The sequence below is a fragment of the Lepus europaeus genome, chromosome 5, assembly GCF_033115175.1.
Source record: "Lepus europaeus isolate LE1 chromosome 5, mLepTim1.pri, whole genome shotgun sequence".
In the NCBI taxonomy this organism is placed as follows: Eukaryota; Metazoa; Chordata; class Mammalia; order Lagomorpha; family Leporidae; genus Lepus; species Lepus europaeus.
The window spans coordinates 110,232,514-110,260,487 of record NC_084831.1 but is presented as its reverse complement, the minus strand read 5'-3'; the positions used below and the strand labels follow the sequence as shown (position 1 = coordinate 110,260,487).

General features: G+C 54.3%; 1 protein-coding gene across 1 annotated transcript; it reads right to left on the bottom strand.

The window, feature by feature from the left end:
* ATP1A1 (ATPase Na+/K+ transporting subunit alpha 1) lies at window positions 1–27,668 on the bottom strand. The gene is made up of 23 exons (XM_062192041.1): window positions 27,515–27,668; window positions 18,292–18,402; window positions 17,644–17,703; window positions 15,771–15,974; window positions 14,883–14,996; window positions 14,474–14,608; window positions 14,268–14,385; window positions 13,609–13,877; window positions 12,966–13,164; window positions 12,226–12,335; window positions 10,196–10,330; window positions 8,781–8,973; window positions 7,807–7,982; window positions 6,819–6,955; window positions 5,830–5,980; window positions 5,302–5,470; window positions 5,032–5,186; window positions 4,382–4,505; window positions 3,042–3,187; window positions 2,820–2,950; window positions 2,467–2,568; window positions 548–639; window positions 1–351 (listed from the first exon to the last, which is right to left on the bottom strand). The coding sequence occupies exons 1-23, from the start codon at window positions 27,524–27,526 to the stop codon at window positions 323–325; spliced, it is 3,072 nt and encodes a 1,023-aa protein (XP_062048025.1). The 5' UTR covers window positions 27,527–27,668; the 3' UTR covers window positions 1–322.
* Between the last annotated feature and the right edge of the window lie 306 nt (window positions 27,669–27,974).

Sequence of the window (27,974 nt, the reverse complement as noted above, 5' to 3'; positions counted from 1 at the left end):
TCCATTATAATAGCCATCTTTATTTGTAAAAATCCAGATATAAAATGTATTCTCTCAGTCTCTCCAGGTTCTCCTTTTTTACAAAAACAAAAAGGCACATAAAAACCTTCCGCGCTGTCGTCATTCCCTACACGGTGTTTGTCAGGCAGCCCTCCCCCCTCCCCCCAGAGCGACATGCTTCATTCCAGGACGTCTCCCCACATGCTCCGGTGCTTTCCTACCCGGGCAGAGTTCCGAATCCCAAGGCTGGAGTACACAAAGGGGGCGGGGGACGGATGCAGAGGGTGTGGCGTGAGGCTCCACGGCGTGCGGGACGGGGGCACTAGTAGTAGGTTTCCTTCTCCACCCAGCCTGCGGGAAGCAAGGACACAGAACGGGTCACCCCAGGGTCCTCCTGGCTCCGCTCCCGCAGAGCGGCGGGGACCACCCGTGTCGGAATCACAGCCCGAGGCTGAAGCTGTGCCGGTGGTCTCAGCCAACCCGACTGAGCGCCGAAGGCCCCACCCCGCAGAGCCATGGCCCTCCCGCTCCCCACCGCCCGCGTTACCTCCAGGGCGCCGCCTGATGATGAGCTTCCTGATCTCATCATACACGAAGATGAGGAGAGAGTAGGGGAAGGCACAGAACCACCAGGTAGGCCTGCAAACAGAACCAGCACCGAGCTGTACCCACACACCCACAACCCAATGAAGATAGGGAGACTGCATGTCACCACAGCGACAAGGAGGGCGTACCCGGACAGCGTGGGCTGATGGCCGAGTCAGTGACAGAACGGGAGACTGCCTCCAGCCAGGCCGCTGCCGCATGCCCCAGGGCCCAGAGCTGGCCATCGGCCCTCGGGCTCCACCAAGGAAGCCCTGGCCGACCTCAGTTTGGTTTGCCTAAGAGTCGGTTTATGGCAGGGGCAGCAGTCACTTTATTGGCAATCCCAGAGCAACTGGACATTTTCAAGTGTTTGAGACGCTTCTGACCGCGTCTGTCTAGTGTCCTGGCGTCGGAAGATAAAGAACTGCCACGCTAACTGGTCTCTGACAGTGGCGTCTGGAACAACCAGCTGTGTTCTGGATCCTAGAAAAAGCTGAGTCCTAACAGATTACAAAGGCTTTCATGGGGCCTGGAGGCCGCCCCACCATCCCCAGCCTAGAGACAGATCCCGGGCAGCTCCACGGCAGGGACTACCAGATCCCCACAGGAAGTAGTGAACACGGCTGTCTCTGATAGCCTCCCCTCCTCTTCCTGTGTGTCCTCCACAACTACATCACTCACTTAGCCACCACGGAACCAAACCACCTTCCAGAACTGGGCAGAACCCAGCAGAGAAAAAGATTGAAGGACCCTAAAAGATGGACACGTCCCAGTGCACTACGCTTTTAGCATGATTTTCTATTCCCGCCTTTTAGAAGGCTCCCTGACCTCTCCAGCCGCCCCTTCATGAACTTGGACATGACTTTACACAACACCTGCTCCATGCAATGTGAGGGGTGAACAAAGGCAAAAAGGATGCTGTGGCCCTGCCTTAAATATTACGGCCTGGTGGGAAACAGGGATGACAGACAGGAAACACCAAAGGAGAGACCTGTCTAGGGTCAGGAGGGCAAGGGTACATGGAGACAAGCTCCTAGGCCATCTGCCCCCAAGAACTAATGGGATTGATGGGGTGGGAGGCAACAGCAGGGGCACTGCTGGGAAGGGAACACTTCTTACCAAATACACGGACAGAAGAGAGGAGAATTGGGGTTCAGCTAACACAGGCTTGGATGGTACAAGATTGACAACTTGGGACAGTCACGAGACCAACACTGGGTGTCGTCTCACCTGCACCACACACCATGCACACACGGCACCGAGTGAACGAGGCCGCGGGTCTGACTGCCCTGGGGATGGCATCAACGGAAGCAGGTGCTGGCAACAGGCCAGCTGGGTTTGAGTGAGGATGGGGGGCAGTGGGAATTCAAGGGGGCTGCTTCAAACCAAAAGCTTTCTCGCAGGGGTCCCGTGTGGCAGCTGCCTGTCCTCGACCACTTACTACAAATCATAGCCAGGGTCTCACAAAGCTGCCCATGCGGACATTCAGGTCTGTCAGGAGTGCGGTCACTGGCTGTGTTTAGGGGAAGACTGGTGGCCTGCTTCCTCTGATGATGGATGATAAAGCCACAGGAACCGCAGACCTCTCCAGAGAGGAGGCAGGCTTGCGGTAGGGCACACAGCGACTCGGAGAGCCGATCAGGATGTGGGCCTGGGCTCTTGGCTGGCCAGGGCAGAGCGCTCAGTGCGGTTCACTGTCGTGCACCTCCGAGGCCCTGGAGCCTGTCTGACCTCAGCCTGGGCTACCGGCATACACATCTGGCTTTGCTGACTCACAGGTCACACACTCCTTACTTCCCAGGTCACAAGCATTCTCATCCATGTCACTCAAAATGCTGGGAAGACTAGGCAAGAGTGCACGTGGTGGAGAGGCCCACTTACTTGAGGGGATACATCCTAAGGGCAACGCCCATTCCAGGGCAGTAGGAGAGGAAGGCAGCCAGGGCTGTCTCTTCAAAGAGGCCAAATATCAAGATCTTGTTCCTAAAGAGGAAAAAAAAAATTAGAACATTTTCTAATGCTCTGTTAAATGGCAGATCAACATCTTTCGCATTTCTACTCAGGCACTCAGAGGTCAGATGAAAAACAAAAAAGACACAAAACAAAACCAAAAACCCAAAACTACAAAGAATCCAGGAACTTGTGCCCATGTGCCCGATGCCGGGCCTTCTGCGGAGTTTCAGTTGTCCAGTCCCTGCTCTGAGCCAGGCCCCGGCCTCTGCTTCACCACTCACTTCATGCCCTGCTGGAAGACGGAATTCCTCCTGGTCTTGCAGATGACCAGGTCAGCCCACTGCACCACCACGATACTGACGAAGAAGGCCGTGTGGCAGGTGAACTCCACGATCTTCCTCTGCTCGTAGGTCTGGAATGCAGAAGGCAGACCCAGCTGAGCCCCGGTTCCTCGCCCGCACAGCTGGCGGCAGGGCGGCTGCAGCTGCCAGGGGCTCACTCACCCACTGCTGCCCGTAGCTGTCTTCCACGTCGTTGATCCAGCGGTCATCCCAGTCCACTCGGATGCCCAGTAGGTGGAAGGGGAGGAAACCATTCTCAGCCAGAATCACAAAGTATGTGAAGAAGCCCCCGAGGGCCTGGATCATACCTAAGAAGTTAGAAAGAATGCCTTGAGTGCTGGCCTGGGGGAGCGGTCATCGCCATTCCTGGCGGATGAAGGCTGCTTGGCCCTCCCTGGGCTGAGTGACGGGATGGAGCATCCACCCCGGGGATGCACGCCAATCTCAGGGCCCCCTCCACTTTTTAAGTCAACTTTTAAGCTGAAAGATGGACAAACGTGCCTTGTTCCTAAAACACCCTCTTCTGCTACTTGATCCCTGCATGTGTAAGGGCACGGCCCCTAGGGGAAATCCACGTTTCTATTTATGGCTCTCTGGAAAATGATGACTTCTTTCCCTTCTTGAGAGCAGTCCCCACACGCTGCCATTCTGCTAGGCGCCGTGGGACTTCTGACCCGCCCCTTCCCCATGGTAACCAGCCCAGCCACACCACCACCTCAGGTTCCTTAGGGCGGCAACGCCTGGTCCTCCTCTCTCTCTAAATCAGGACCTCCTGGAGGTCAGGACGGCAACTGGAGAATGAGTCTCTGCCCCAGCTGCCATGGGAACGAATCTGTTCTCCTTCGTTCATCCAGGTGCCCACAAAGACGCAGCCCATTAGCCCAGAAGTCAAGCTGTACACACGGCGGCTCCACCAGCTTCCCTTCAAAGAGACCAGGCTAAGGATTTGAAAGGGAGGCCGTGTGGACTGCCTACTGCTGGGACTGCGTGCTGGCTGGCCAGGCTCCATTGGCAGAGCAGAAACCAAGCAGGACGTAGGAGTCGGGGCCCGGGCACTGCTGTGCAGAGATGGCCAAGCCTAACTTGGCCTCCGCATCAGACCCAGGGAGAACAGCATTGGGCCAGTTCTGCAGCCTGGTGCCTGGTGCCTGCGAGGCTTAAGGGGAGGGACATCTTTGGTTCTCGGGGAGGAGCTGAACCCTGCTACAGGGCTGCTTGGTCATCTAAAGGACTACAGTTTCGGCTGAAAAAAGGAACTGGGCAGGCTGCAAGATCTCGTCACCCGGAAGAGAATTCCGGAAAAAACAACAAAAACAAAAGAACAAAAAAACAAAACCGCTGTCGTCTCTCACCCTATGCGATGGCTCATCCTGGGTCTGAAAGTCACCCTGGACGTGTCACCTTAGAAACCAGCGTGGGCGTGGGGCAGATGCCATCCCAATGGACATGCGGGCATCGCCAGCTCCCCACCCGGCATGTCCCCGCCCAGCGCCGTGGCTCACCAATCTGTCCGTAGGCCATGCTGATCAGCCGCTCATTCACCAGCTTGTCTGTTTTGGGATTTCTGGGCTGCCTCTTCATGATGTCACTCTCAGCTTGCTCATAAGCCAGGGAGATGGCAGGAACCTGGGCGAGAGGCACAAGGGATTTCAAGGCATCAAAAACAAGGACGCTTGGCCAGCGCCGCAGCTCACTTGGCTAATCCTCTGCCTGCGGCGCTGGTACCCTGGGTTCTAGTCCTGGTTGGGGCACCGGATTCTGTCCTGGCTGCTCCTCTTCCAGTCCAGCTCTCTGCTGTGGCCCGGGAAGGCAGTGGAGGATGGCCCAAGTGCCTGGGCCCTGCACCCACATGGGAGACCAGGAGGAAGCACCTAGCTCCTGGCTTCGGACCAGTGCAGCGCCAGCCACAGCGCGCCGGCCGTAGCAGCCATTTAGGGGGTGAACCAAAGGAAGGAAGACCTTTCTCTTTCTCTGTCTCTAACTTTGCCTGTCAAAAAAAAAAAAAAAAAAGGACGCTCAAACTAGAAGAAGCTGTTAATAGATTCAGGCCTGCCCTCAAGATCTGTGTTTTGTCCCTGGAGATTTTATAGGTGCTACCCAAGAATGACCTCACCACTTCATGCTGGGGTGTGGACGTGGGGACCTCACTCACCATGTCGGTGCCCAGGTCAATGCACAGGATGGTGACAGTCCCCAGCGGCAGTGGAATGTTCGCAATAATAAATATCAGGAAGGGGGTGATCTCTGGAATGTTACTGGTCAGGGTGTAGGCGATGGATTTCTTCAAGTTATCAAAGATCAGACGACCTAGGGAAGCAGGATTAGTCATTTTCTCTTCGCTGTGCGGCTTTAAGAGGCAGGCAGAGCAGAAAGCAAGCCTGTCCACTAAGCACGGGACAGATGCTGTCGGGCAGGGCCCCACCTTCCTCCACGCCGGTCACAATGGAGGCAAAGTTGTCGTCCAGGAGGATCATGTCCGCGGCTTGCTTGGACACGTCGGAGCCCGCGATGCCCATGGCCACGCCGATGTCTGCCTTCTTCAGAGCCGGAGAGTCATTGACACCATCGCCGGTGACAGCCACGATAGCGCCCTGCCAGCAAAGCAGAGCTGGTAGGAAACCAGCCGGGGACAGGCCGCCCCCGGCGGACAACCAGAGAAGGGACGACACATACCCTGGCCTCCACATTAACCAGGGCTGCTCAGCGCAACAACGTGGGTGGCCGGGCCTGGAGAAAATCCCTCCCTCCCCAACACGCATGTCCCCCAAGTCTTTTCAAGGTGGGGGTCTAGGGCCTGCGGCCACTCCCATCTGCACCACGGACATGAGGCCCCACGCCGCTGTGCTGTGCCATGGGCTGTGTCACCGTGCAGCCCCGCCCTGCAGGCCATGCACACAGGGTGGGACTGGCTGGGTGTCCGCGCTGTGCCGTGTCCCTGGCGGCTGCTGACCTGCCGCTGGCAGCCTTCCACGATGATGAGCTTCTGCTGCGGGGAGGTCCTGGCGAACACGATCTCCGTGTGGTACTTCAGGATGTCGTCCAGCTGCTCGGAAGTCATGTCCTTCAGGTCACTGCCATGCACGACGCACGCCTTGGCATCTCTGCAACCAGTGCCACGGACACAAGGTCACCCCTCGTGCCCCCAGTGCCCCGTCCACCGCCACACGAGGAACCCAGGAGGCTTTCCGAGCAGATCGAGGGTGCAGGGACCTCTCCTTGTCCCACAGGCCGCCCCCCGTGTAGCACCTCTCAGGCCACAGCATCTGCACATCCACGATCTCGTGCAAGGCTCACGGCCAGCTGTGTGGCCGCCTTGTCTTCCCTCCCCGCCGTGGTAGGACACACAGAAGGAACATGACCACAATTTAGAAAGCGGCAGAGCTGGTGCAAGGCCGCACCTCCTGACCCCAAAGCAGGGCGAGGGGCACTAAATCTTAGAAAAACAAAGAAAGTCTGTCGCTATTATTTTACTCTATCACCAATTTTCTCCCCCTTTTGTGGCCTGCATTACCTTGGCTATTGTCCCTTCCTCATTTTTAGCACCGACATGGAAACTGAACAGGTGCTGGGTGACAGGCAGCAGAGCTCAGTGTAGCATGAGATTGGAAGCAATTGCCCAATTCATTGCATGCGTTGGCCAGTTCTGCACTTTGAAGCTCCCCAGGCCTCAGCCTCCCTACTCCGCGTGGTGGGGATAAGACGCCCTTAAACATCTATTTAAAGGCCCTCCAGGCACGGCACACCCTCCAGGTGGCACTCACTATGACCTGTTCTGAACGAAGCTCTCCCCAGGGTCTGCAAAGTTGCTCTCTGCAACGCAGGCACATTCCCTACTCAGAACAAGCCCGCAAGCAAACCAGTACGGAACCAGGGGACAGATCTCAGACTACCACTGCTTGCACGTCCATGGCAGGCTGTGCCTCGGGCTCCCCGCCTTACCTGGGGTTCACCTGGCTCACTGGGATGTTGAGGCGGGCAGCAATGTCTTCTACGGTCTCATTGCCTTCAGAGATGATGCCCACACCTTTGGCGATGGCTTTGGCTGTGATGGGATGGTCTCCCGTGACCATGATGACCTGCGGTAGGAGACAGGACAGTGTAAAAAGTCTTATCTGCTGGTGGGCAGGAATGAGCGGCAGGATGATTCAGCTTGGAGTATCCAAAGGCAAAGACTGCAAGCACAAAACCGATCAACATCAGCGCATCAAAACCACAACCATCGCATTCAAACGTCCAGCCACAGACTCGGTGCGTGAGCGCACAACCTATCTACTTCCCCTTTTACACAGCCACATGAAAATACTCAAACTCTAAAACCAGCAAAAAGGGAAGACTGACACTAGTGGGACTCCGAGGGGCCATGTATCACTAGTCAGCGTTCTCAAATTGACCCAATTTGAGGCAGGGGCGGGGAGGAGAGCAGTAGGTAACAAGAATTCAAACTTGTTATTGATCCAGTGATTATACTGGGAAGAATACAGTCTCCAAGAAATAGTGCAACGGTAGGGAAATGATTCCTATGAAGCCTTTCAGGGCAGTATGACTCCTGAGTATGAAAGCCTGGGGACACCAACATCCAACAGGGAGCTGGCAGGACACCTGAGTCACATTCAGCTACTCGAAAAAGAAGTCAGAGCACACGAGACACCCACGGACCATCAGCTCAACTGAGAACCGAGCAGACACGCCATCGCCGCGCAGGGTACCAGCTCAGCAATGGAGCAGTCCCAGGTGTACTCCAAGCCCTTTGCTCTATTCCCTTTGCCTGCATTTCCTCTTTTAGAACGTGGGTTTTCTCTAATCCCTCATCTGCTGTTCAGACCCACATTTTAGTACTATTTGGTTTCTCTCGGTACAACCAAGGCTCTGGAGAAGAGAAGCTAACCCTCCAGGGGAGAAAAGAGCAGGTGTCCCCAGTCGGTGCTACCTTAATTCCAGCACTTCGGCACTTGCCCACAGCATCAGGGACAGCCGCCCGTGGAGGGTCAATCATGGAGATGAGCCCGATAAAGCAGAGGTTATCGACAGGGAAGTTCACTTCATCGGTGTCAAACTGGAATCCTTCAGGGAATTGTTCATCTGGCAGAAGAAGGTGGCAGAATCCTGCGAGAGAGCAGGGGCCTGTGAGCGTGTCTGCACTGCAGGAGGTACAAGGCTGGTAGCAGCCGGCTGCCCACCACATCTGCCCATTCCGGGATGCCACTGGTTCACTCCCCAAATGGCCTCAGCAGCCCGGGCTGAGGCAGGTGGAAGCCAAGAGCCTGGAACTCCATCCACGTTTTCCATGTGGGTGGCAGGGATCCATCTGTTGCTGCTTTCCCACACAGATTAACTGGGAGCTGGATCAGAAGTGGAGCAGCCGGGACTCAAACTGGCGCTCATAGGGGATGTCAGCACCTCAGGCAGAGGCTTAAACCTCTGCCCCAGCACGCTGGCCCCCAAAGTCTAGTTTTACAATCAATGAGTGTTTTGTTTCATATCCATGAATGATACAGAGTCCGAGAAAAGAACCAAACATCTGAGTCAGGTTCCATTACCAAACCTCAAAGAACTGGGAACTGTTTAACATGGAGAAGGCTGAATGGGCAGCACTGATACCAAGGCTTTAGACCCACTCCCTGATGATAGGGTATTTAGGTCTGGCAAACCTTATAATTACCTGTTTCTGCTACCCCAGGGCCACTTCTCTGCTTACTTGTTCACTTAATTGAAATACAGCCCCAAGCACCAGTGTGCAGGGTCCACACTGGACACCCCGAGGCTGAGTAGGGAGCAGACACCTTCTGAGCACAAGGTTTATCATCCAGGATCACAATGAAGCCCAGAGTCAAGATCCTGGAGACGTCCCTTCTGTGTCCTGAGACGGTGGCCGTGGGCACGTCAGCAGGTGTGTCTGCGTACCTAGCACTCGCTCGCCGAGGCCCCCCAGCTCCAGGTAGGCGTTCTGAAAGGCGTCCTTCAGCTCCTCGTCCAGCGGCTGCTCCTTGCCGTGCAGGAGGATAGAGCTGCACCGGTCCAGGATCCTTTCTGGAGCGCCCTTCATCACCAGCAGGTGCCGTGGCTCATTGGCGTTGAGGTTCTTATGAATGGACAGCTGGGAAAGGCGATTCAGATGCACACGTTAGATGGCCGAACACAGCAGTCCAGGGAGGAAAACAAAGCTCCACTTACTGTTTAGAACTGTTTGTTTTTCAAAACCAAACCAAACCAAACCAAGTTAACTCTATTATTCTTTCCTTCTGAACTCTGAATGACAGCAGCACACCTTGGCCACTGCAGAGTCAACGGGCATCCTCATGCTGTATACATAAGTTCCTGACCCATGTCCTCATAGAAAACCTCCCTCCTAGGCCGGCGCCATGGCTTAACAGGCTAATCCTCCGCCTTGCGGCGCTGGCACACCGGGTTCTAGTCCCAGTTGGGGCGCCGGACTCTATCCCGGTTGCCCCTCTTCCAAGCCAGCTCTCTGCTATGGCCCAGGAAGGCAGTGGAGGATGGCCCAAGTGCTTGGGCTCTGCACCCGCAAGGGAGACCAGGAGAAGCACCTGGCTCCTGGCTTCGGATCAGCGAGATGCGCCGGCCGCAGCGGCCACTGGAGGGTGAACCAACGGCAAAAAGGAAGACCTTTCTCTCTGTCTCTCTCTCTCACTATCCACTCTGCCTGTCAAAAAAAAAAAAAGAAAACCTCCCTCCAGCAAATTTTAGGGGCTGGCGCTGTGGTGCAGCAGGTAAAGCCGCCACCTGCAGTGCCGGCATCCCATATGGGTGCCAGTTCCAGTCCTGGCTGCTCCATTTCTGATCTAGCTCTCTGCTAAGGCCTGAGAAAGCAGTAGAAGATGGCCCAAGTCCTTGGGCCCTTGCACCCGTGTGAGAGACCTGGAAGAAGCTCCTGGCTCCTGGCTTTGGATAAGCCCAGTTCTGGCTGTTGCAGCCATTTGGGGAAGTGAGCCAGTGGATGGAAGACCTCTCTCTCCCTGCCTCTGTCTCTCTGCCTTTCAAATAAATAAATAAATCTTTAAAAAAAAAGAAACTTGCATACACAATGATCGTCACGCCCACACTCCTAGCCCCTCCCCCCAAATACACCCCCCACACCGGATCCTAAGTAAAAATTCCGATCTGGCCCAAACAATGGTCTGGAAGAGCGTTCATTTATGCCAGCTACTGATATTCAAATAAATTAAGATTTTCCATATCCAAGTCAAGGGTCAAATGTAAAGTTAAACCCTGCGGAACTCCAGCAGGCAGGAGAGGAGACTGCTTCTTCTCCTGGCTTGTGCCCCCGCAGCCCCACGCGAGCCCTGAGTCCCCCAGACCTGGTACTTGTTGGTGGAGTTGAAGGGGATCTCGACGATTTTGGTGTATCTCTCCCTCATCTCCTTCACGGAACCGCAGCACAGCTCGATGCACTTCAGGAGTGCCGACTCGGAGGCATCCCCTGCAACGGCCCGCTGCGGACAGACACACGGCAGCCGTCAACGACAGGAAAGCTCCACAGGCATCCAACAGCGCCCAAGGAGAGAGGAAGCGGTGCTGCTGGGAGGGACAGAAGCCCACCAACTGCTCTTTCCCCACCCCAAGGCAGCCTCTGGTGAAAGGGTGCGGGAAGATGCCACCTGCCCCTGGAGAAGCCTGCCACACCTTCAACCCACCTCAATTTATTTTTACCTTCCTCTGGCCTCTTGGGAAAAAAAGTCTTAAAACCAACAATAACCCCAACTACCTATTTCTGGTTATGAGTCTGAAAATACCGAGTGTGAAAGCAAACATAGCACACTTCATTGCCCTGGAATTAAGAAGAAAATGCCTTAGGGTCTCAGGACTGGGAGCAAACTGTGTCCAGGGCAAAACAGAGGACTTTGTATTCTCAACACAGCTCATGTGCCCGAATTAACTGGGCCCAAAGGATGCAAAGCGAAAGCTATCATTAATCCCAGCAGCAACATCATCAGCTAGCATCTTAGTTAAAGTCTACACTGGAGCTACCCACACTGACATTCAGCCTGCTAAGCCTGAGTGACACAGTAAACACACTTCCAGTTGCACGGAACTTTCACACGGCAAACGCTTTAGAACCCTGACAAGCAAGGCTGGGTGTGCCGATGAGCACGTGAATGCTCACAAGGAGAGCAGAACAAAGGTAGCCAGGTTTGGTTAAAAAGCCCCAAAGTAGAAATCAGACATGGCCAACTCCTGAAATACTGGGATTACATCGGCTGCTGGCTCTCTGGGGCTTCTGGATCACTGAAGGTTTGCTACTCCTGAGTCCCGACGCTCAGGGCCTGGAAAACATCCACGCAGATAGACAACGCTGCCCTCAAATCACTATCAGCGGCACGTCAGGAGTACCTCCTTTAAAGAACTCCACCTTTGCCGGCACCGTGGCTTAACAGGCTAATCCTCCACCTTGCGGCACCAGCACACCGGGTTCTAGTCCCGGTTGGGGCGCTGGATTCTATCCTGGTTGCCCCTCTTCCAGGCCAGCTCTCTGCTATGGCCCGGGAAGGCAGTGGAGGATGGCCCAAGTGCTTGGGCCCTGCACCCGCATGGGAGACCAGGAGAAGCACCTGGCTCCTGGCTTCGGATCAGTGCAATGCGCCGGCTGCAGCGGCCATTGGAGGGTGAACCAACGGCAAAAAGGAAGACCTTTCTCTCTGTCTCTCTCTTTCTCTCACTATCCACTCTGCCTGTCAAAAAAAAAAAAAAAAAACAAAAACACAAAACTCCACCTTTACCCAGAAGCCACCTCCGCTATGCACAGCCTCCGTCTCTTTGGGCCACCAGGTTTATACCCAGAATAGCCATGGCTGCTTCACGGAGGCTGCGCTGGGCCCACGAAGCCCCTCGCAGCTCCTCGCCCTCCTAAAGGACTCTGTGTCTGGGACGGCGCCTTCACGGGGGCAGCACGGTGAGACCCCAGTCACCCCAAACCGCCCGAGAAGGCCACGGGGCTGCGCCTGGGTTTCGGCTTAAGTTCACAAGCAGAGAACAAGTAACAGAAGCAGCTATTTTAAGAAAATAGACGGCTTACAGCAAACACCACGGCCGGCTTACTGAAGGAGTCCTCACTGTTCGCTAACTTAGGCGAGAGCATATACACTCAGAACAGGGAAGCCGGCTGACGGCAGGACATACTGCCTGCCCCGCCCCTGTGGCATTTCCACTCTACCTCCCCGCCTGTACAGACCACGGGTACTGTGAGTGATTCAGGGCCCACCACACAGCCACTGCGTAGGTTCCACAGGCCACATGCTGTTTAAACAGAGCACTCGGACAGCAGCCAGTGCCCGGGACATCCTCCCCCGGAAGGCAATCTAATGGCTACCAGGGCAAGTCCTGAGCATACCTTAAGAATAGGTAGGTTTTCCTGGTTGGCCTGAAACACCGCCCTGTTACAGAGCCCTGCGATTCTGGACAAGGCGAGCCAGGTGGCTGACGTTTTGTCGAATGAGACACCTGATGGAGGCAAGAAGACACGTTCTCAGTTCCCCTGCCGAAGACTCCTGCATATCGGAAATGCTGCATCTCACCTGCCAGTCAGTGAAACTAAGCAGGCTTTAGGCATTTTTCAGTCATGTTTGTGAGGCAAATTAAGTTTTCTATTGACAAGCAAAAAAGATCTAAAACCCATAGCCTTGACTCCTCACCAAATGACAGAAATTAAAAAAAAAAAATTAAAAAACTACCATAAGCTTAAGAAAAATGAATGTGATTAAAAAAAAAAAAAGTGCCCAGCAATTAAAGCGAGTGTCTGTGAAATCAGCATCCCACATGGGTGCTAGTTCAAGCCCCAGCTGCTCCTCTTCTGATCCAGCTCCCTGCTAATGCACCTGGGAAAGCAGAAGATGGCTCAAGCACTTGGGCCCCTGCACCCATGTAGGAGACCTAGAAGAAGCTCCTGGCTCCTGGCTTTGCATGGGCGCAGCCCTGGCCATTGAGGCCATTTAAGGGGAGTGAACCAACAGATGGAAGATTTCTCTATCTCTTCCTCTCTCTGTCTCTCCTCTTTCTGTAGCTTTCAAATAAATTAAAATCTTACAGCAGCAGCAGTAAGGTGCACATGGCTAAAACGTGAGGCAGCCTTACCACTCTGGTTCTCTGTCGTGTCAGCTTCGTGGATCTGATTGTCAAACCACATGTGGGCCACTGTCATCCGATTCTGAGTCAGAGTTCCAGTCTTATCTGAGCAGATGGTGGATGTGGACCCCAAGGTCTCCACGGCTTCCAAGTTCTTCACCAAGCAATTTTTCCTTGCCATGCGTTTTGCAGTAAGCGTCAGACACACCTTAGAAAAAAAAAAGACAAGATCATTGAACTAGCTTGGGATCCTATCGGCACTCCTCTACAGCCTATCATGGTTAGGCACAGAGGTGTCCAGGATGCAATCTCTCCAATCTGCTTATGAAGTAGTAGCAACGGCGACATGACTGTGGAGCCACTCCTTCCCAGAGGTGTGTGACAGCCCAGCAGGAGAAACAGTAATAGCCAGGACTCAGCACACACTCAACTTCCCCCATGAACCCCCAAATTCTCCTTTCTTTATTAAACAGTTCTGCATTATGTGAGAAGAACACAATGCATGCTTTTAGGTTTCTAGGTGACCACATGTGAGGTTTTCTCACTATCAGAGCATAACCATGTGATGTGCCCAAGAATATGGCAGTAGAAGAGGCTCACACTTATGCACGCTGATCTGAGCGACAGCGGCCGCCGTCCCCACGCCTCTTACCGTGACGGTGGCCAGCAGACCTTCTGGCACGTTGGCTACGATGATGCCGATGAGGAAGATGACAGCTTCAAGCCAGGTGTATTCGAGGATCAGAGAAAGGATGAAGAAAGACACACCCAGGAACACAGCCACACCCGTGATGATGTGGATAAAATGTTCAATTTCGGCAGCAATGGGTGTCTGGCCCCCTTCTAGCCCAGAAGCAAGCGTGGCGATTCTTCCCATCACCGTGCGGTCCCCAGTGTATATAACGATGCCACGTGCAGTGCCTTAAAAACAGAACGGGAGAAGGCGCTGTACCAACATGCAGTTACCCAGACAGCAGCCACAGATCTGCAGTTACACAGCACGGTTTAAAAAACCAGATACAACCACACGTGTCTCAGGGCCAGCTCTCTGGGCGTGTATGTGTTTGTTTTAAACCACGCACACTTTGGCAGAGATGTTTATCCAGTGGTAGGACAGCGGCTTCGGGATCCACCCTAGTTCAGCGCAGGGAAGAGCAAAGGCAGCCACAAGGCTTCCCAGGTCTCCCTGCCGGCAGGTGAACCCCCTCTGCCCTGTGCTTGCTGGGGCTGTCAGGAAAGGAGCCAGAGGAGGTTTCCAGCTGCCACTGTGATGCCCAGGGGGAACACCAGGCCACGCCGGACAAACAGTACCTTCAACACAGTTGGTGGAAAAGAAGGCGATGTTCCTCGTCTCCAGCGGGTTTTCATTTGTAAAATCCGGAGACCTGGTCTGGGGTTCTGATTCACCAGTGAGTGAGGAGTTATCCACCTAGAGGAGAGAACAACAGGTGCTGTGAGAATCCAGGGGCCTCACCACAGGCTGCTGCGTGCCTCTGCCGCACCCGCCCCAAGGCTACCTTGCAGCCGTTCGCCGATATGATTCTGAGGTCAGCGGGGATGCGGTCTCCCCCCTTCACTTCCACCAGGTCCCCGACCACCACATCCTCCGCATTTATGCTCATCTTCTCACCATTTCGAATCACCAGGGCTTGCTTTGGAAGGCAAAAAAAAAAAAAAAAAAAAAAAGTTTACAATGTTAGATCATAAAAAAAAAAAAGATACCAACAAGGAGAGGATGGCGCCCTAACAAGAAAGCCATTTGGTGACAAATGATCTGTAACACCACTCATCTGAATTACTAACTTGATCCACACACGTTCCAGGAGGTGGCTCGAGCTCCCTGAGATCCGCCTCAGTGTGCTAATGGCACGGCACACTGGCTGACCCCTGAGGCCACCCCGTGGGGGCAGGACAAACTCCAGGTACCTGAGGGACCATGTTTTTGAAAGACTCCATGATCTTTGAGCTTTTCGCTTCTTGATAATAGGAGAAGCAGCCAGTGATGATCACAACAGCGGCCAGCACCACGCCAAGGTACAGCTGCGAGAGAAAACGCAAAGTTCAGGCTGGCCGGCTCTCAAGAAGAACGGGGAACATCCAGTGAATTTTTGACTGAATCAAAGCAGACGTCTAATGAGCGATCAAGGCATCAGAAGCCATCTTCACGGGGATCTTTCTAGGGCCCGTGTGTGTGTGTGGTGGGGGGTTCAGAGATGAACTCAATCCCCCAGACATTTGGCCACTAAACTTGTTAACTTTTTTGAACATGCTCTTGATCAGGGGTGGCGAACCTTTTTACTGCCAAGGGCCATGTGGGTATTTATAACAATGCTCTAGGGCCACACAACATGATCAACTTTAAAACTATGGACTTACCGAGTTTTGAGTCCCTCCTACAGCTGCCTTGGCAAGGCCAGACAAGGGACTGCCCGGTCCTCAGATGGCCCACGGGCTGGATGTCCCCAGCCCCTGCACTAGATGAATTCACTTCCCCTACTCGATTAAAAAATAAGATGTTTTCCAAACAACTTGCACCTGTCTGGAGAACGGCTACCAAGCCCTTGAGGTTTGACAATGCACGCTGCGTTCTGCCCTCCCTGGTGGGGCAGCCAGTCCTGGGCCAGGGGCTGGGCAAAGCCACCTGGGCACGTCCGGCCTGCAGGTGCACCCACTGTGTGCAGGGCAGACAGGTCTGCAGTGCAATGTTAAAAACCCCGAAGAAACTAATGTTGAAGGAAAATAAGTGGCCAGCAAATGGCCAGGAGGATGCCCCAGGGGTGCCGACTAAGCCCCGCGTGGAACTGAGGAACTCACATTATCGTTGTCAAAATCCTCTTCTGTAGCAGCTAGGATGCCGTAAGCCAGGAAACAGAGAATCGCTCCGATCCACAGCAGCATGGAGAAGCCCCCGAACAGCTGCCGACAGAACTTCACCCATTCAGGAGTGGTGGGAGGGGGAGTGAGGGCGTTGGGGCCGTCTCGGGCCAGGATCTCAGCAGCTCGAGCAGTTGTCAAGCCCTGAGAGGCAGAGGGGACGTAAATTAGACAGTGTGACCAGCACACGCCAGTGGAGCCCTTGCTGGACAGCTGGGACACCCGACTCAGGGGAGAACAATTTCCCAAGCCAGAGTGCCAGCAACACCCGGCCTGTGATGGTGACACCCACATCAAAACTCTTCCTGAATTCATCCACGGACAAATTTGAATCCAGCCGCGTATTTTTTTTCCCCCCAGGTTTCAGATCAGGGGATTCGTGCCAAATTGTATTTTTAATCAACAACAAAAAGCCTATTAACCGACTGATTTCAGTTTTGTAAATGAAGAGCTTTGCATTTCCTGTGTATTGATTTTTGTCAGGGAGGTTGGGAAAAACCCTCTACAGACATGAGAAGAGAAAAAAAGTTCTGTAGGAATCCAACCTCCCATTGGGCCAGCAGCCAAGTTTTAAGTATAGGACTTTATTCTTTGGGTAGCAATTAAAACACTGGTGAGCAGGAAAGGGTTGGTACCCACGCCTATGTTAGCCAACCCCCGGTTCACCTGTCAACTGCAAAGTGTCTGTGGGAAAAATCCCGCTATGCTGAAACCCTGCTGTTTCCTAACCGGCCCTGAAACTCAGGCACAGATCTGGCTCCTGTAAAGAGGGGGAAATATGATTCTTTCTGTACTACCTAAGTACCAAATAATTAAAAAAAAATGTATTTTTGCCTAAAAGTGTTTATGTATATATTTTGTGATTGTGTTCCTTCTAATACTGGAGCTAGCTAGGGAGTGTGGGGAGAGCAGAAATGAAGGCGAGGAGGTCAGACAGAAAGCAGAGAATTCTCTCAGCTCCCCCTCTGCCTGCAGCTCAGCCCTCGGCAGAGTTAACATAACCGTAACAAACCCGGACACGACCGTGTGCCAGGCGCGGAATCCAGTGCTGTCCCTCCGTCAACCTGCTTCTTCCATGACACCCCTCTCCAGGTGTTATCAGCCCCATTTTACAGCTGAGTGGCTGACCTGGGTCACGGGGCATACACTTCCCAAGCCCCTCCATGAGAGGACACAGGTGACGTGCCGAGAGCTCACCAGGAACGGCGGGCGGAGCAGCTCCCAGTGCACGGTTCCAGGGGTACCCGAGCCGGCACTCCAACCCACCACCTCCTGAACAATGGCTGCTTACTAGCTGGGCATCTAAGCCATTCCTCAGACTCTTCTTAGTGACTGTCTAAAAATAAACTCCACCCCCTAGACGACTCACTTTTATAATGTTTGCAGCAAGCTCGCTATCAAAACCCCCAGCACATATCTGATCGACAGGTTTTGTACCAAAGTTTCAAGTCACCGATGGGACTGCCAAGGTTCTGATACAGTGCAGTGAGCTTGCTGGGAAAAGTTCAAAATTGGAATTGCCGATTCAGCATAACACAGGAGGAAAAACAAAGGGGAGATCTGTGATCAGGAGGTCTGGGGATGAGCACGGCTTCATTGAAGCCAACTGCAAAACCTGCTGCTCCCTCTTAACTGGTTCTCACCTACCGGGATATAGGAAAAACAACCTCTCTCAGAAAGGCTCGGGAAGACAAGATGGGAGCATGGGAGCGGCCAAGCCCTGTGCGTGTCACACAGCAGAGCCACAGATCATGGCTGCCACCGGCACAGCGGGAAATCCGCAGGGAAAACTGGGATGCAGAGGAGGACGTACTCGGCTCAGGTCTGTCCCGTATTTCCGATGCAGCTCATCAAGGCTTAGTTTGTGGTCATCCTGGGAGAGAACAGAAACAAACAAAGGCTGAAATGCAGCCGTATCACGAAGGCTGAGAAAGCACCCACACCACTCGTTCCTCTCTCTGGGCCCGTGAGACATGCATCTTGCTTTAGGGCACAAGTGAGCATCGCAATGGCTCAGCAAGCTCGTGGCTGTGGGCTGACAGATCCTTGCGTGACGGACGGCTGTGTCACTTCCGCCAAACCCAGCAGCTCTCAGAACTGCTGAGACCCTCCCTGGCCTTCCCTGGTGACCAGGAAGCTCAGAGGTGGGTTAAGTGTGCGGGTGCTTCCAGAGCTGGAGGAGCCTGGACTGCCTGGTGGCCTGCAAGATGCAGAGAGAAGCCAAGAGCCGGGACAGCAGCCCTGGGTCCTGCTGTGGACTCCGGTTTATGCCAGAGTGATCCAATTATTTCATCAACCGTCAAACAACTTTCAAAACATTCTCAGCCTTGATCTGTACCATGGGGTGAGAGCTGGGACAAATACTACACTCTTATAATAAAGCAGCTGTCTCACTGACGGGCTGGGGTGAGAGGGTTGGGACAGGCATAGAGTCAAATTCAACCTTCCCGCTGGTACCTACCATAGAAACTTCTTTCTTCAGTTCATCCATGTCCCTCTCCTTCTTGGCCTTTTTGCCCTTTTTGTCGCCATGTTCAGAGACGGCTGCAGGTTCATATTTATCACGTCCAACCTGCAGGGGAATATGGGAAAGGCGTGGTTGTGAGTAGCGACCAGAGATGCGGAGCAGAGGATCTTGGCGGTTTTAAGCATGGCCCGTCATCAGGAAGAGCATCCAGGGAGATGCTGAGCTCCTACCACACGCTCCGTCACCAGAGCCACGTGCTCACCCTGCCACGGTCTGTTCCACACCACCACCACTCCAAAGCCTGCCAGTCACTTCCATTTGGGGTGGGTGGGGAGGGGGCCGTCGGAATCCCCATGCTGCAGCCCCTTCCCCACCGCCACGAAGCGGTCTTCTTCCCATTATTCACTTGGAGGACAGCACGGTACCCATGAGTCTGCACTCCAAGTCACAAAGGCCAGAGTTACAGTCCTGGCCCCGCCTCTCCCCAGCTGGGCATCCTGGGGCAGGTCGCCGTGCCAACCGCACGCGGCGTCCCTGAGGTGGTTAATGCTATCGCACATCTAAGCACTGGCTTTTATATTTCGTCAGGGCTCTTCCGATTGCAAGAGGACATTAAATATCAAATATAAACAGCTTTGGTGCTCACAAGAGAACACCAGCCTTTTCATCTCCTCTTACTGAAAAAACAATTGAAGAGGAACCTCACTCCCTTCAAGTCCCCAAGACTCTTCCAGAGACACAAACGGAGTCCCCACCCCATTCTGCAGCCAAGTAAAACCCCCAAAGTGAAAGCCACTGGAAATGTTTTGACATAAGCAGGATGTAGGAAAAGCGTGTGCACTGTCACATAACTCACAGGATCCACCCACGGCTCTTCAAAACTGGAACGATTTTGAGAGAAAATGTTGATCTCCAGTTTAAATTTAGATTGTTCCACTCCCCCACCCTGCTAGAAGGGCTAGAGCTTATCTACAAAGCCTGAACTCAGTGCTCCAAAGCCCGGCCCAGAGCAGGGGAGGCCCCTCATCCCACACCCCCCACCGCTCCTCACAGGCCACCTGCCACACGTGCGGCTTCACAGGGGACACATGCGCAATCTTTTCTAAACGCATGACCTGTGGTGCGGCCCCAGTGACTCTGGGTCCTCTGCTGGTTTCCAACTTGGAGAAGTCGCCTACCAGCTACTACAGCAGCAACTAGGTACTCACGTGCCCAGACCCTAAGCTTACTGTGCTGGAATCAAAGGAGGAAAGTGCCTGTTTCCAACACAGTTGCAAGGAAGCACCCTATTCGCTAGGACCTGAAATACTCCTGGCGTGGCTCAGCCCCGCGGCCAGCGCGTGTGGCGTGTCACCAGAAGGGGAACCTCCTCCGAGGGGCACCTGAGTCTCTGGCTTGTCTGTTAGGGCTGAGGCAGGTCTAAAGATAGCCAGCGTCCTCCCAGCGCGCGGCGACCGCATTTGTGAGTGCCGGAGGACCGCTCTTGTGCCAGAATTAAAATGAAAAAAATAAGGCGCACGCTGCCAGCCAACAAACAAAACCAAAGGCAGAGGCAAGAGTTTCTCCCCAAGAAGAGCCGCTGTCTACAGCTGTACCTCACACATTTCATGGGGGAGCACCCCACTGGAAGACACCGCTCAGGCACCCTGGAAAGAGGGACAGGCGGACCCTGTGAATGACGCGGCCAGCTTGCACCGATTAGTAAAATACAGCCGACTAATTCTCCATAAATGGCTGAGTGTCATCCCCAAACATTTAAATAGACAAAAAGCAGAGTTAAAGCGGCTCCCAGGCTCACCGTTCCCACACTTCGATCATTTCCAGACTTCCAATATTTTCCACTCCCCAAGAGAGAGAGAGACAGAGAGCTTTATTGGAGCAGCCAGGCCTTGGACGTGTTCCAAACCGTTATCCCCATTTACAAAACAAGCGTCTTGCCTGCAGCTTCACAGCTATCCGTGGTAAATTTCCCAATAATACTCCCCCTCTTCATCGACCCCGGGCTGCAGAAGGTACGGCTCTAAATGAGGCCGTTTGTGAAAGCGACATGGAAAGTACTAACACGTGACACTGCTTGTTCTTCAACATTTTAATTCTTTGTTTTTGCTAGGCAATCTCTGTCCAGAGGAACCAGACAGCTTACCCAGTTCTGTTCTTCCCCACAGCAAAGCAATAGTTTAATGAGAGCTTGTCCTGGCAGGATCCACAGATCACTGAGGTGCCCAGAGGTCTCAATGGCTGCGGCCTCCAAGCTGAAAAGACCATGTGTGTGTGTGTAAGCGTGTGCATGTGCTGGGTCAAACAAGGCCAAAATGAGTAAAACAACATTTTCTTTATAAAAGTATTTGGGAAAAACAAAAAGTTGTGGCGAGGAGAATGATCAATGTTGTGTTTCCTCGCTCAGTCCCAGCGACCTTGGGCACCGGGCACCCGACCCCTACATCTTCCGATCTTGAGAGAACTGGGCGGTCTTGGCTGACGCCCACATAGGAGTGGGCCTGAGTTACCCCACAGCCACCAGCGGCCTGGCGATGGGGCCCCTCGGGATGTCTCCAAGAAAAGCCAGCACAACGCTCCACAGGTTACAGCATTCTCACAAGGGCCACTTGTGCAATGAAGCAAGCTGGCTGCTCCCTCCGCCCCCCATTCTAATTTAGGAACTGGGAAGTCCACTGTGCCCAATGTGACACAGTGGGAGGCAGTGTCATTACCACACCCTGGGCTTCTCAGCGCCCCCATCCGCTCGGATCCACTTCACATTCTGCCGGTATCTGATCTGGGGCATCCGAGGCATCAAGGCTGTAACATTACCCACTGTTTCAGAAACGCCTCCTCCATGCTCCCAATGAGGCAGGCATCCCCAGGACCCGTCAGGGCCAAAGAGCAGAAATTCAAAGGTGGGGGGGGGGGGGTAGGTCAGAGATAGCGGGTACGGAGAAGCAGGCATCACACAAAAACAGTAGAGTTAATAGTTTCAGGAAAGACGCATCTGGCCCGCGGATAGACAGCCTGAGGCCTGCACCAGCTGCAGCTGCCCCCAACACCATCCCCACGTTAGGCAGCCCTTGGGCCATTCTCCACTGCACCTTAGGATGTCTCGGGCAGTCTCCAGCGTATCGGAACAGTGCCCTGTGGCCAGTGCAGGAAGCTCAGGGGTCTTCCTCCTGGGAAAGGCTAGAGGGTACTTAGAAGCCCAAGCCTCCCACTTGCCTCAGACAGCTCTGTGGCTGGTACGCTGACTTCCGCCTGCAGTCATATAGGGCTGCTACATCCCAGCTACGTGACCCTAGACAGTAGCCTAAGCTTCCTGGACCCTAAACTGAGAGTGACACTTGGCCTAACTATCAAAGAACCCAGAGAAGGCAATTTGATAGTCAGATTAGTCAAGAAACTGCCATCAAACCTGAAACTAAAACATCTGAGGCTTGCAGCTTTCAAAACCCGGAAACGAAAGGGAAAAGTTAATTGCCCCAAATGCAACCCATTTCAAAGGTGGCCAAGAGGTTTTAGCAAATCCTGCCTGGCAGAGAAGCTGGGGGCTGGACCCTGATCCTGCTGGTTGCCTAGAAGCAAGCCTAGTCTGGCCACTCCCCTTATGTAAAAGCAGCAGGGGGCTTCCAAGCTGTCCTGGTCAGGCTGCTGTTAAGTCACCATCAAACACACTGTGCGTGCAGGGACACTCTGCGACAGAGGCTGACATTTCACACTGACTTCCAAAACCCGCTAAACCTACAAAGAAAAACTCTTTTGCACTACTTCTTCAGTTTATCTTGTCAATTAAAATGGAAGAAAAATAGCAGTCAAGGAGGCTCAAGCCCAGTCCATTCCATTCCATTCGCTCCCAAATGACTTCAGTAGTTTAGTTTACGTGCAAGGCGTAACTGCGGGCCAAGAGACCGCCAGTGCTGTGGGCCGCTCTCCAGCCCCGGTGGAGACTCACCGCAACGAGGGGCCGCCATGTTGTTAGATTCCTTCTCTCCTTCAACCTAGCAGACAGGCTAGAGAATACAATCTAGCAAGGCCAAAGCAGTAGGACCCTATGTGCGCCCAGTTCAGTGTCTCCACACTTGGGCTGCAACCCATCAGCCAGCAGGGGCCAAAGAGAACAGCTAGGGCTGCAGCCCGTAGGTTCCTGCATTCCAGTGTGAACAGGATTTAACCTTCCTGCCTGTCCGCCTGCATGTAAAGAATTCCTGTGCCATCTTTGTGGCCTAGCGGGTTAAGCCGCTGCCTGCAGTGCTGGCATCCGCATGGATGCTGCTTTGAGTCCTGGGGCTGCCCCACTTCAGATTCAGTTCCCTGCTAATGGGCCTGAGAAGGCATCAGAAGATGGCCCAAGTACTTGGGCACCTGCCACCCACACATGAGACCTGGATGAAGCTCCTGGATTCAGCCAGGCCCGGCACTGACCGCTGTGGTCATTTAGGGAGTGAATCTGCAGATGGAAGATCTCTCTCTCTGCCCTCTTTCTCTGTAACTCTGCCTTTCAAAAACATGCGTGCACACACACGCACACACAATTCCCAATGAACCTGCTAGCCCTCTTACCTCCAATAGTCAAGCATACATCCATGATCATTCAAAAAATAATTTCCAAGATGTGTAAAGAATCAATGCTCTTTAGATTTACTTCCTCTTAAAACAATGTACCTCGTCTCTGTTGGTATAAAAATAAACCAGTACACAAAAATGGGGTGCTCTCCTTTAGACACTGGGGTTATGAGTCGGGGCTTTCTCTGTGCTACACTGTGCTACTGCGGTGAGCAACTGTCACAAGTTGATCCGAGGGGACCCAGGGGACCCAGTCAATTCACAGGGTGTCCCCTGAAGCACAAGGGATGCCAGGCAGAGGAGGGGAACAGCACAGAGCAGGACCCAAAGTGCCTCAGGGCGCTGACCTCCCAGTGACTGATACCAAGCCCCTGGATCCACAAAATCTTACCCCGATTAGCAGTTCCAAAGACAAAGCATAAGCCACCATGAAATCAACTTTTCAGATTAGCAAGAGGGAGTATCTCATAGCTGTTACTAAACAGAGTTTGAATGAAACCAGATAAAGAGATCACATCCAAACGCACTGCATTGTAGAGCCACAAAGGAGCCAGAGAAGGCCGCTTACTGCCCCCAAATCCCGGGCTCAGGACCCAACTGAAACCAAAACAGAGAGAAAGTGGAGGACGCGAAGGGGAAGTCTGTCTTCTCAGGGCAGAATCGGCCACCCCTACATTGGTGGCATCAGTGTCAAGTGATCGGGAGGCCCGCTACCGGGGACCTCAGCACGGCTCAGGAGCTGCGTCACACACAGCCCCGTCTCCCTCCAGCGCCAGCCAAAGAACACACTTCCTCTCACACACTCTCTGCTCTCAGCAATTGTGAGAAAGTTCACTGGCGTGGGGTCTGAAACGGAGCTGGTGGATCTTAAAGTTCTCTCCACTCCGCGCTATCGCTTAACCGGACACGGCCGTTCAGCATCACCCAGAACCGGCCAGATCTGGCAGGGCTGGGCAAACATTCTGCCCGGTGTGTTCTGCTGTCCAAACCCAGCCAGTCCGATTACTTGTGAGCCCATCTGATCTGACACTCGCATTTCTGCTCCTGGCCCGTGGGCTGGCGGACGGCCCTGGGCAGCTATGAGGAAGGCAGCTCAGCACAAATGGCCAGGCTCCCTCCTAGCACGTAAGGCTGAAAAGCCCATTTTACTTTGCAAGATTAAAAAAAAAAAAAAAAAAGTAAATACAATCAGCAACCACGAGAGAAAATCCCTTACTCGAAAAGTCCAAGAAAACTCTGCAGATGCTATTAAGTTGGAGCCCTGCTCGCTGAGCAAAGTTAAAAGCTCTCTTGAATGTCAATAGATGCTTCCAACTGACCTTCCTTTGAAGAGCAATTCCTAGTATCTCCCTTTATTTCCAATCCTTAACAAGTTCACAGGGGGAAAGGAAAACAGCAAATCTAGTTTATAGAGATCTGATCTTGTCTCTGCTCCCATTACTTGGTAAGCACTAACAAAAGCTACAACTCAGGCTGCCACTGCACTCCCTCTATAAACAGAACATAGATTACCGCACTTGATCCTCAGGGTGAATGTCCTGCCCCCGGGCCACGTGAGAGAGCTACAGGGCCTTTTAAAAAAAAACCTGCTTCTAAGTGAAGAGACTACTTGGCTTACTTTCCCAGGCAAGATCTCTCAGAGCTGTGTTACTTATAGCTTTCCACTCTCTTTTATTCTTCAATGTAGATATATTTAAAAGACCATAGCCTTCTTTGAAGAGAAAGTCACTGGATCTGTTCATTTGTTGCTAAAATTTCCAGAACACAATGGATCTAGAAGGTTACTGGGATGGCGCATGGATGAGTGCCAAGTCTATTGTGTTTCATAGGCTGCATTCGCTTTGTATTTTTAAATGTGGTTTAGGAATAACAGTCCCAGGAGTTTGTGACCTGGATGAACACCTTCCGGACAGTGGGGAGGCATGGGGGGGCGGGCTCCCTGCACCTTCTTGGGTTTATGATGTGGTCTCCCCCCTCCTACTCTGCCACCCCCCAGGTGAGTCACTGCACTGTCACAAACTTACTGGCAGAGAACACTACAAGTTAGCAAACACTAAGTTACCAAAAGGGGATACACCCTCCTGAGAGAGTACAGAAAGAACCCAAGAGACAGGGAACTCTGGCCCCCGCGGCCAGGCCTGGGCAACCTTCCACTCTGCCTTACAATGGGCTGAGTCTAAAGTACTAGCTTTACAGCGGCCAGAGGGTATCTAGTCACCCTTCCAAGCTGAGCTCCAAAAGGGCACTTGATAACGTTACCCTACAACCAGCATTTCTGCTGACACGTGTGGCCCTTGGGCAACCTTCACCTGGAGCTTTTCTTCCAGGCCCCTCTAACAGTCACTACCCAGAAGCTCTGCTTTCTTTTCTAGGTAACTAAGTTAATAATCAAACCAAATCCAGAACTACAATGAAGACCTGCTGGGACCCCTCTCCCTCCATCTTTTATAAACTAGAGAAAACAGAAAGTTTCTAGCATTTCTAAACAGTTCTGGTGTGCACCGTGGTGAGCTAAACAGTTGTGGGTGGCAGACCTAGCTGAGGATTTAAGCCAAGTCTCTGGCAGAAAACCCAGTAAGAAAAAGGGGGGGGGGGGGGGCGCAAATCCCATTTCATCCAGGAATGATGCAGCAGCAGTTCTTTCATTTTCGTAGCAAATGCTTGGGAACTAGATCTTTTAAAGACACACACCTGAAATGTCACCAAAAACTAGGCCCCAAACAGTACTGAGAAGAGGTGAAGAAATTAACAGTGACCTTAAAAATCAGCTGCCTGCACAGGCTTCCTGGTTAACCAATTATCAGGAGGGCTTTAGTCACCACCCCACCCACATTTTAATCCCCGTGTGGAAAAATCCCAGCATTTCTGAACACTTGGACTGTCACAGTAAGTCATTGGGGACAACACACACACACACTTCTACTGTGGGATGTGTCAGAGTACCCTCAACACAGAACAACCCACCAGACAAGCAGCCTCCATCTCCTGTTCAGCAACCACTAGGCCTTCTGCTAGGATTCCTAGGGTGTGGGGGTCGAGCCTGCACTGCCGACTCAGCCGCGATACCATGGCACCACTACTGTGCCTGGGTAGTTTTAAGAGACATCAAGATACAGGGGCACGACTTAAGTTACCCAAACATCTGCCTAGCCTCTGAATTTAGATTCACAAACACTCCCAGTCCACCTGAGGGTTAACTGCAGACTTCTGCATCTAAGGCAACCTGAAGGAATCAAGTGCATGTTCCAGCTCGGGAGACCACAAGCAGCAATCGGCCACATCTAGTCCGACCAAGCTTTTGACCTTGAGCGAGTCACCTCACCTTCCTAAGGCCTTGGGTACACACCAATGGCCTCCACCTGCCCTGAACATCAGTCCGCCCCTGCTTAGGAATGAGGAGTGCAGGAGTGCTCTGGAGTGCGAAGGCGTGGCTGAAGCACAGGCCACCATCCACCAGCTTCCCGGTGGGCAGCAGAGGGGCCGTGCTCTGCTCCAGGGTAGGATGCTGCTGTACCTGAGCCAGCCCTTACGGCTTTAAAGCCTACACACTGTGCATTCCCACTCGGCTGTTTTCCCTACCAGCCCAAGGCCTTTCAGTTCCCTCCTTCAAAATCCATTTAGAGTCCCCCAAGAATGCGCCCTCCCCTAACCCTCTCCACGAAGTCCCCACCCAGGCGCCTAAGGACCTGCAAAGCCCCAGTGAGTGTCCGCACCGCACGCGCTAAGCCCTGGAGACAATGCAGGATTCTCTCCCACCTGTATCTCCTGCCCTGTTGCTTTTTATTCCACGAACCGAATGAGCCCTTTCGGAGCTGCTTTGGGGGACATTTTTCTCAAGCGACCCTTGGCTCCCTTTGGGGTCCTCTGCAGGGACCAAGGTAACGAAGGCTTGGCGCGGCAAAAACGCAGGAGCGCGCGCCCCTGGGCCCTCCCTCGCCTGTGCCCCCCAGACCCCCCGCCACCTCCGGGGAGGCTCCCAGGCGAGCCGAGCCTGCGGTGCTGGCAACAGGCCAGGCGTGCCCCCAACCGCCCGCGGACCAGCCCTTCGCCAGCGCAGCCTCTCGGCCTTCCAATGGCTTTAGGCCGGCGAGATGACCACCGCAAGTGGCCAGGGGCGCCGCCTGCCGAGAAAAGCGGCCACCAACGCTCTCAAAAGTATACCTTAAAGGCCATCTTGGGGCGGTGCGGACACACCCGTTCTGGCACCAGCCCGCCCGACCGGCTCCGCGGTAAGGGGAAGCCAGTTTTTCCCCTTGGGGGAGGGCGGCCGCCTCGGCGCGGAGCTGGCTAAGCCCCGGCGCCTCCGGCAGGAGGAGACTCGACCCCGAGGCTGCCCCGCCGGCGCCGGGCCGCAGCGGCCCGGGAGGGGGCCCGCGGAACGCCCCAGGGGAAGGGGAGGAGCGCGCCTTTCCTTTGGGCACGGAGGGCGGAGGGAAGAAGGAAGGCGAGACGGCGGCGAGGGCGGGCGGAGCGAGGGCAGCCAGGCGCGGGGATGCCGCCCCGAGGGCCCTGGGCGCGCGGCCCGCAGCCCACCGCCCCGCGGCCCCGCGCTCCCTCCATTTCCAGGCTGCGTCGTCTCTGAAGCCGAGCGCGCCGCCAAGCCGCCCCGCGCCCGCCCGCCCGCTCGACTTCCTCCTCTTCCCGCCAGGGCTCGCCAGACACTCACCCCCTTCCCCATGGTGGCGGTGCTCGGAGCCCGGCGCCGGGTCCTGTGGCGGTGGAGCGGAGAGGAGAGGAAAAGAGCAGCTCCCGGCCAAGAGCGAGCGAGCGGGGCCGGGGGAGCCGAGCGCGGGGAGCTAGGGCTGCGCCGGGCGGGAGGGAGGGAGGGCGGCAGGCGGCTCGGGCCGACGCCGCCGCCGCCGCCGCCGCTGCTGGGGCTGCTACCGCTGCTGCTGCCACGTGTCCGCCTCCTCCCGCCGCTGCTCCGCGCCCCAGACCCCGCCGCAGCTCAAGCCCGCGCCGCCTCCTCACTTCCTAAAATATGCAACCTGCGTGCCGGCCCCGCCCACGCCGCGGCACGTCACCGTTACCGGAGCAACCTGACACCGGCTGCCGACCGGCTCCGCCCCCGGCCCGAGCCCCGCCCCCGACCGGGGCCGCGCCGGTGGCGGCCAGTCCCGGGCTCC

Excerpts from the sequence above, each read along its gene's own strand:
- ATP1A1 (XM_062192041.1), bottom strand. Across the intron at positions 13,165-13,608 it reads GTCTGCTGGCCACCGTCACG|GTGTGTCTGACGCTTACTGC; the intron begins GTAAGAGGCGTG and ends TTTTTTTCTAAG. Across the intron at positions 3,188-4,381 it reads CATGGCCTACGGACAGATTG|GTATGATCCAGGCCCTCGGG; the intron begins GTGAGCCACGGC and ends CTAACTTCTTAG.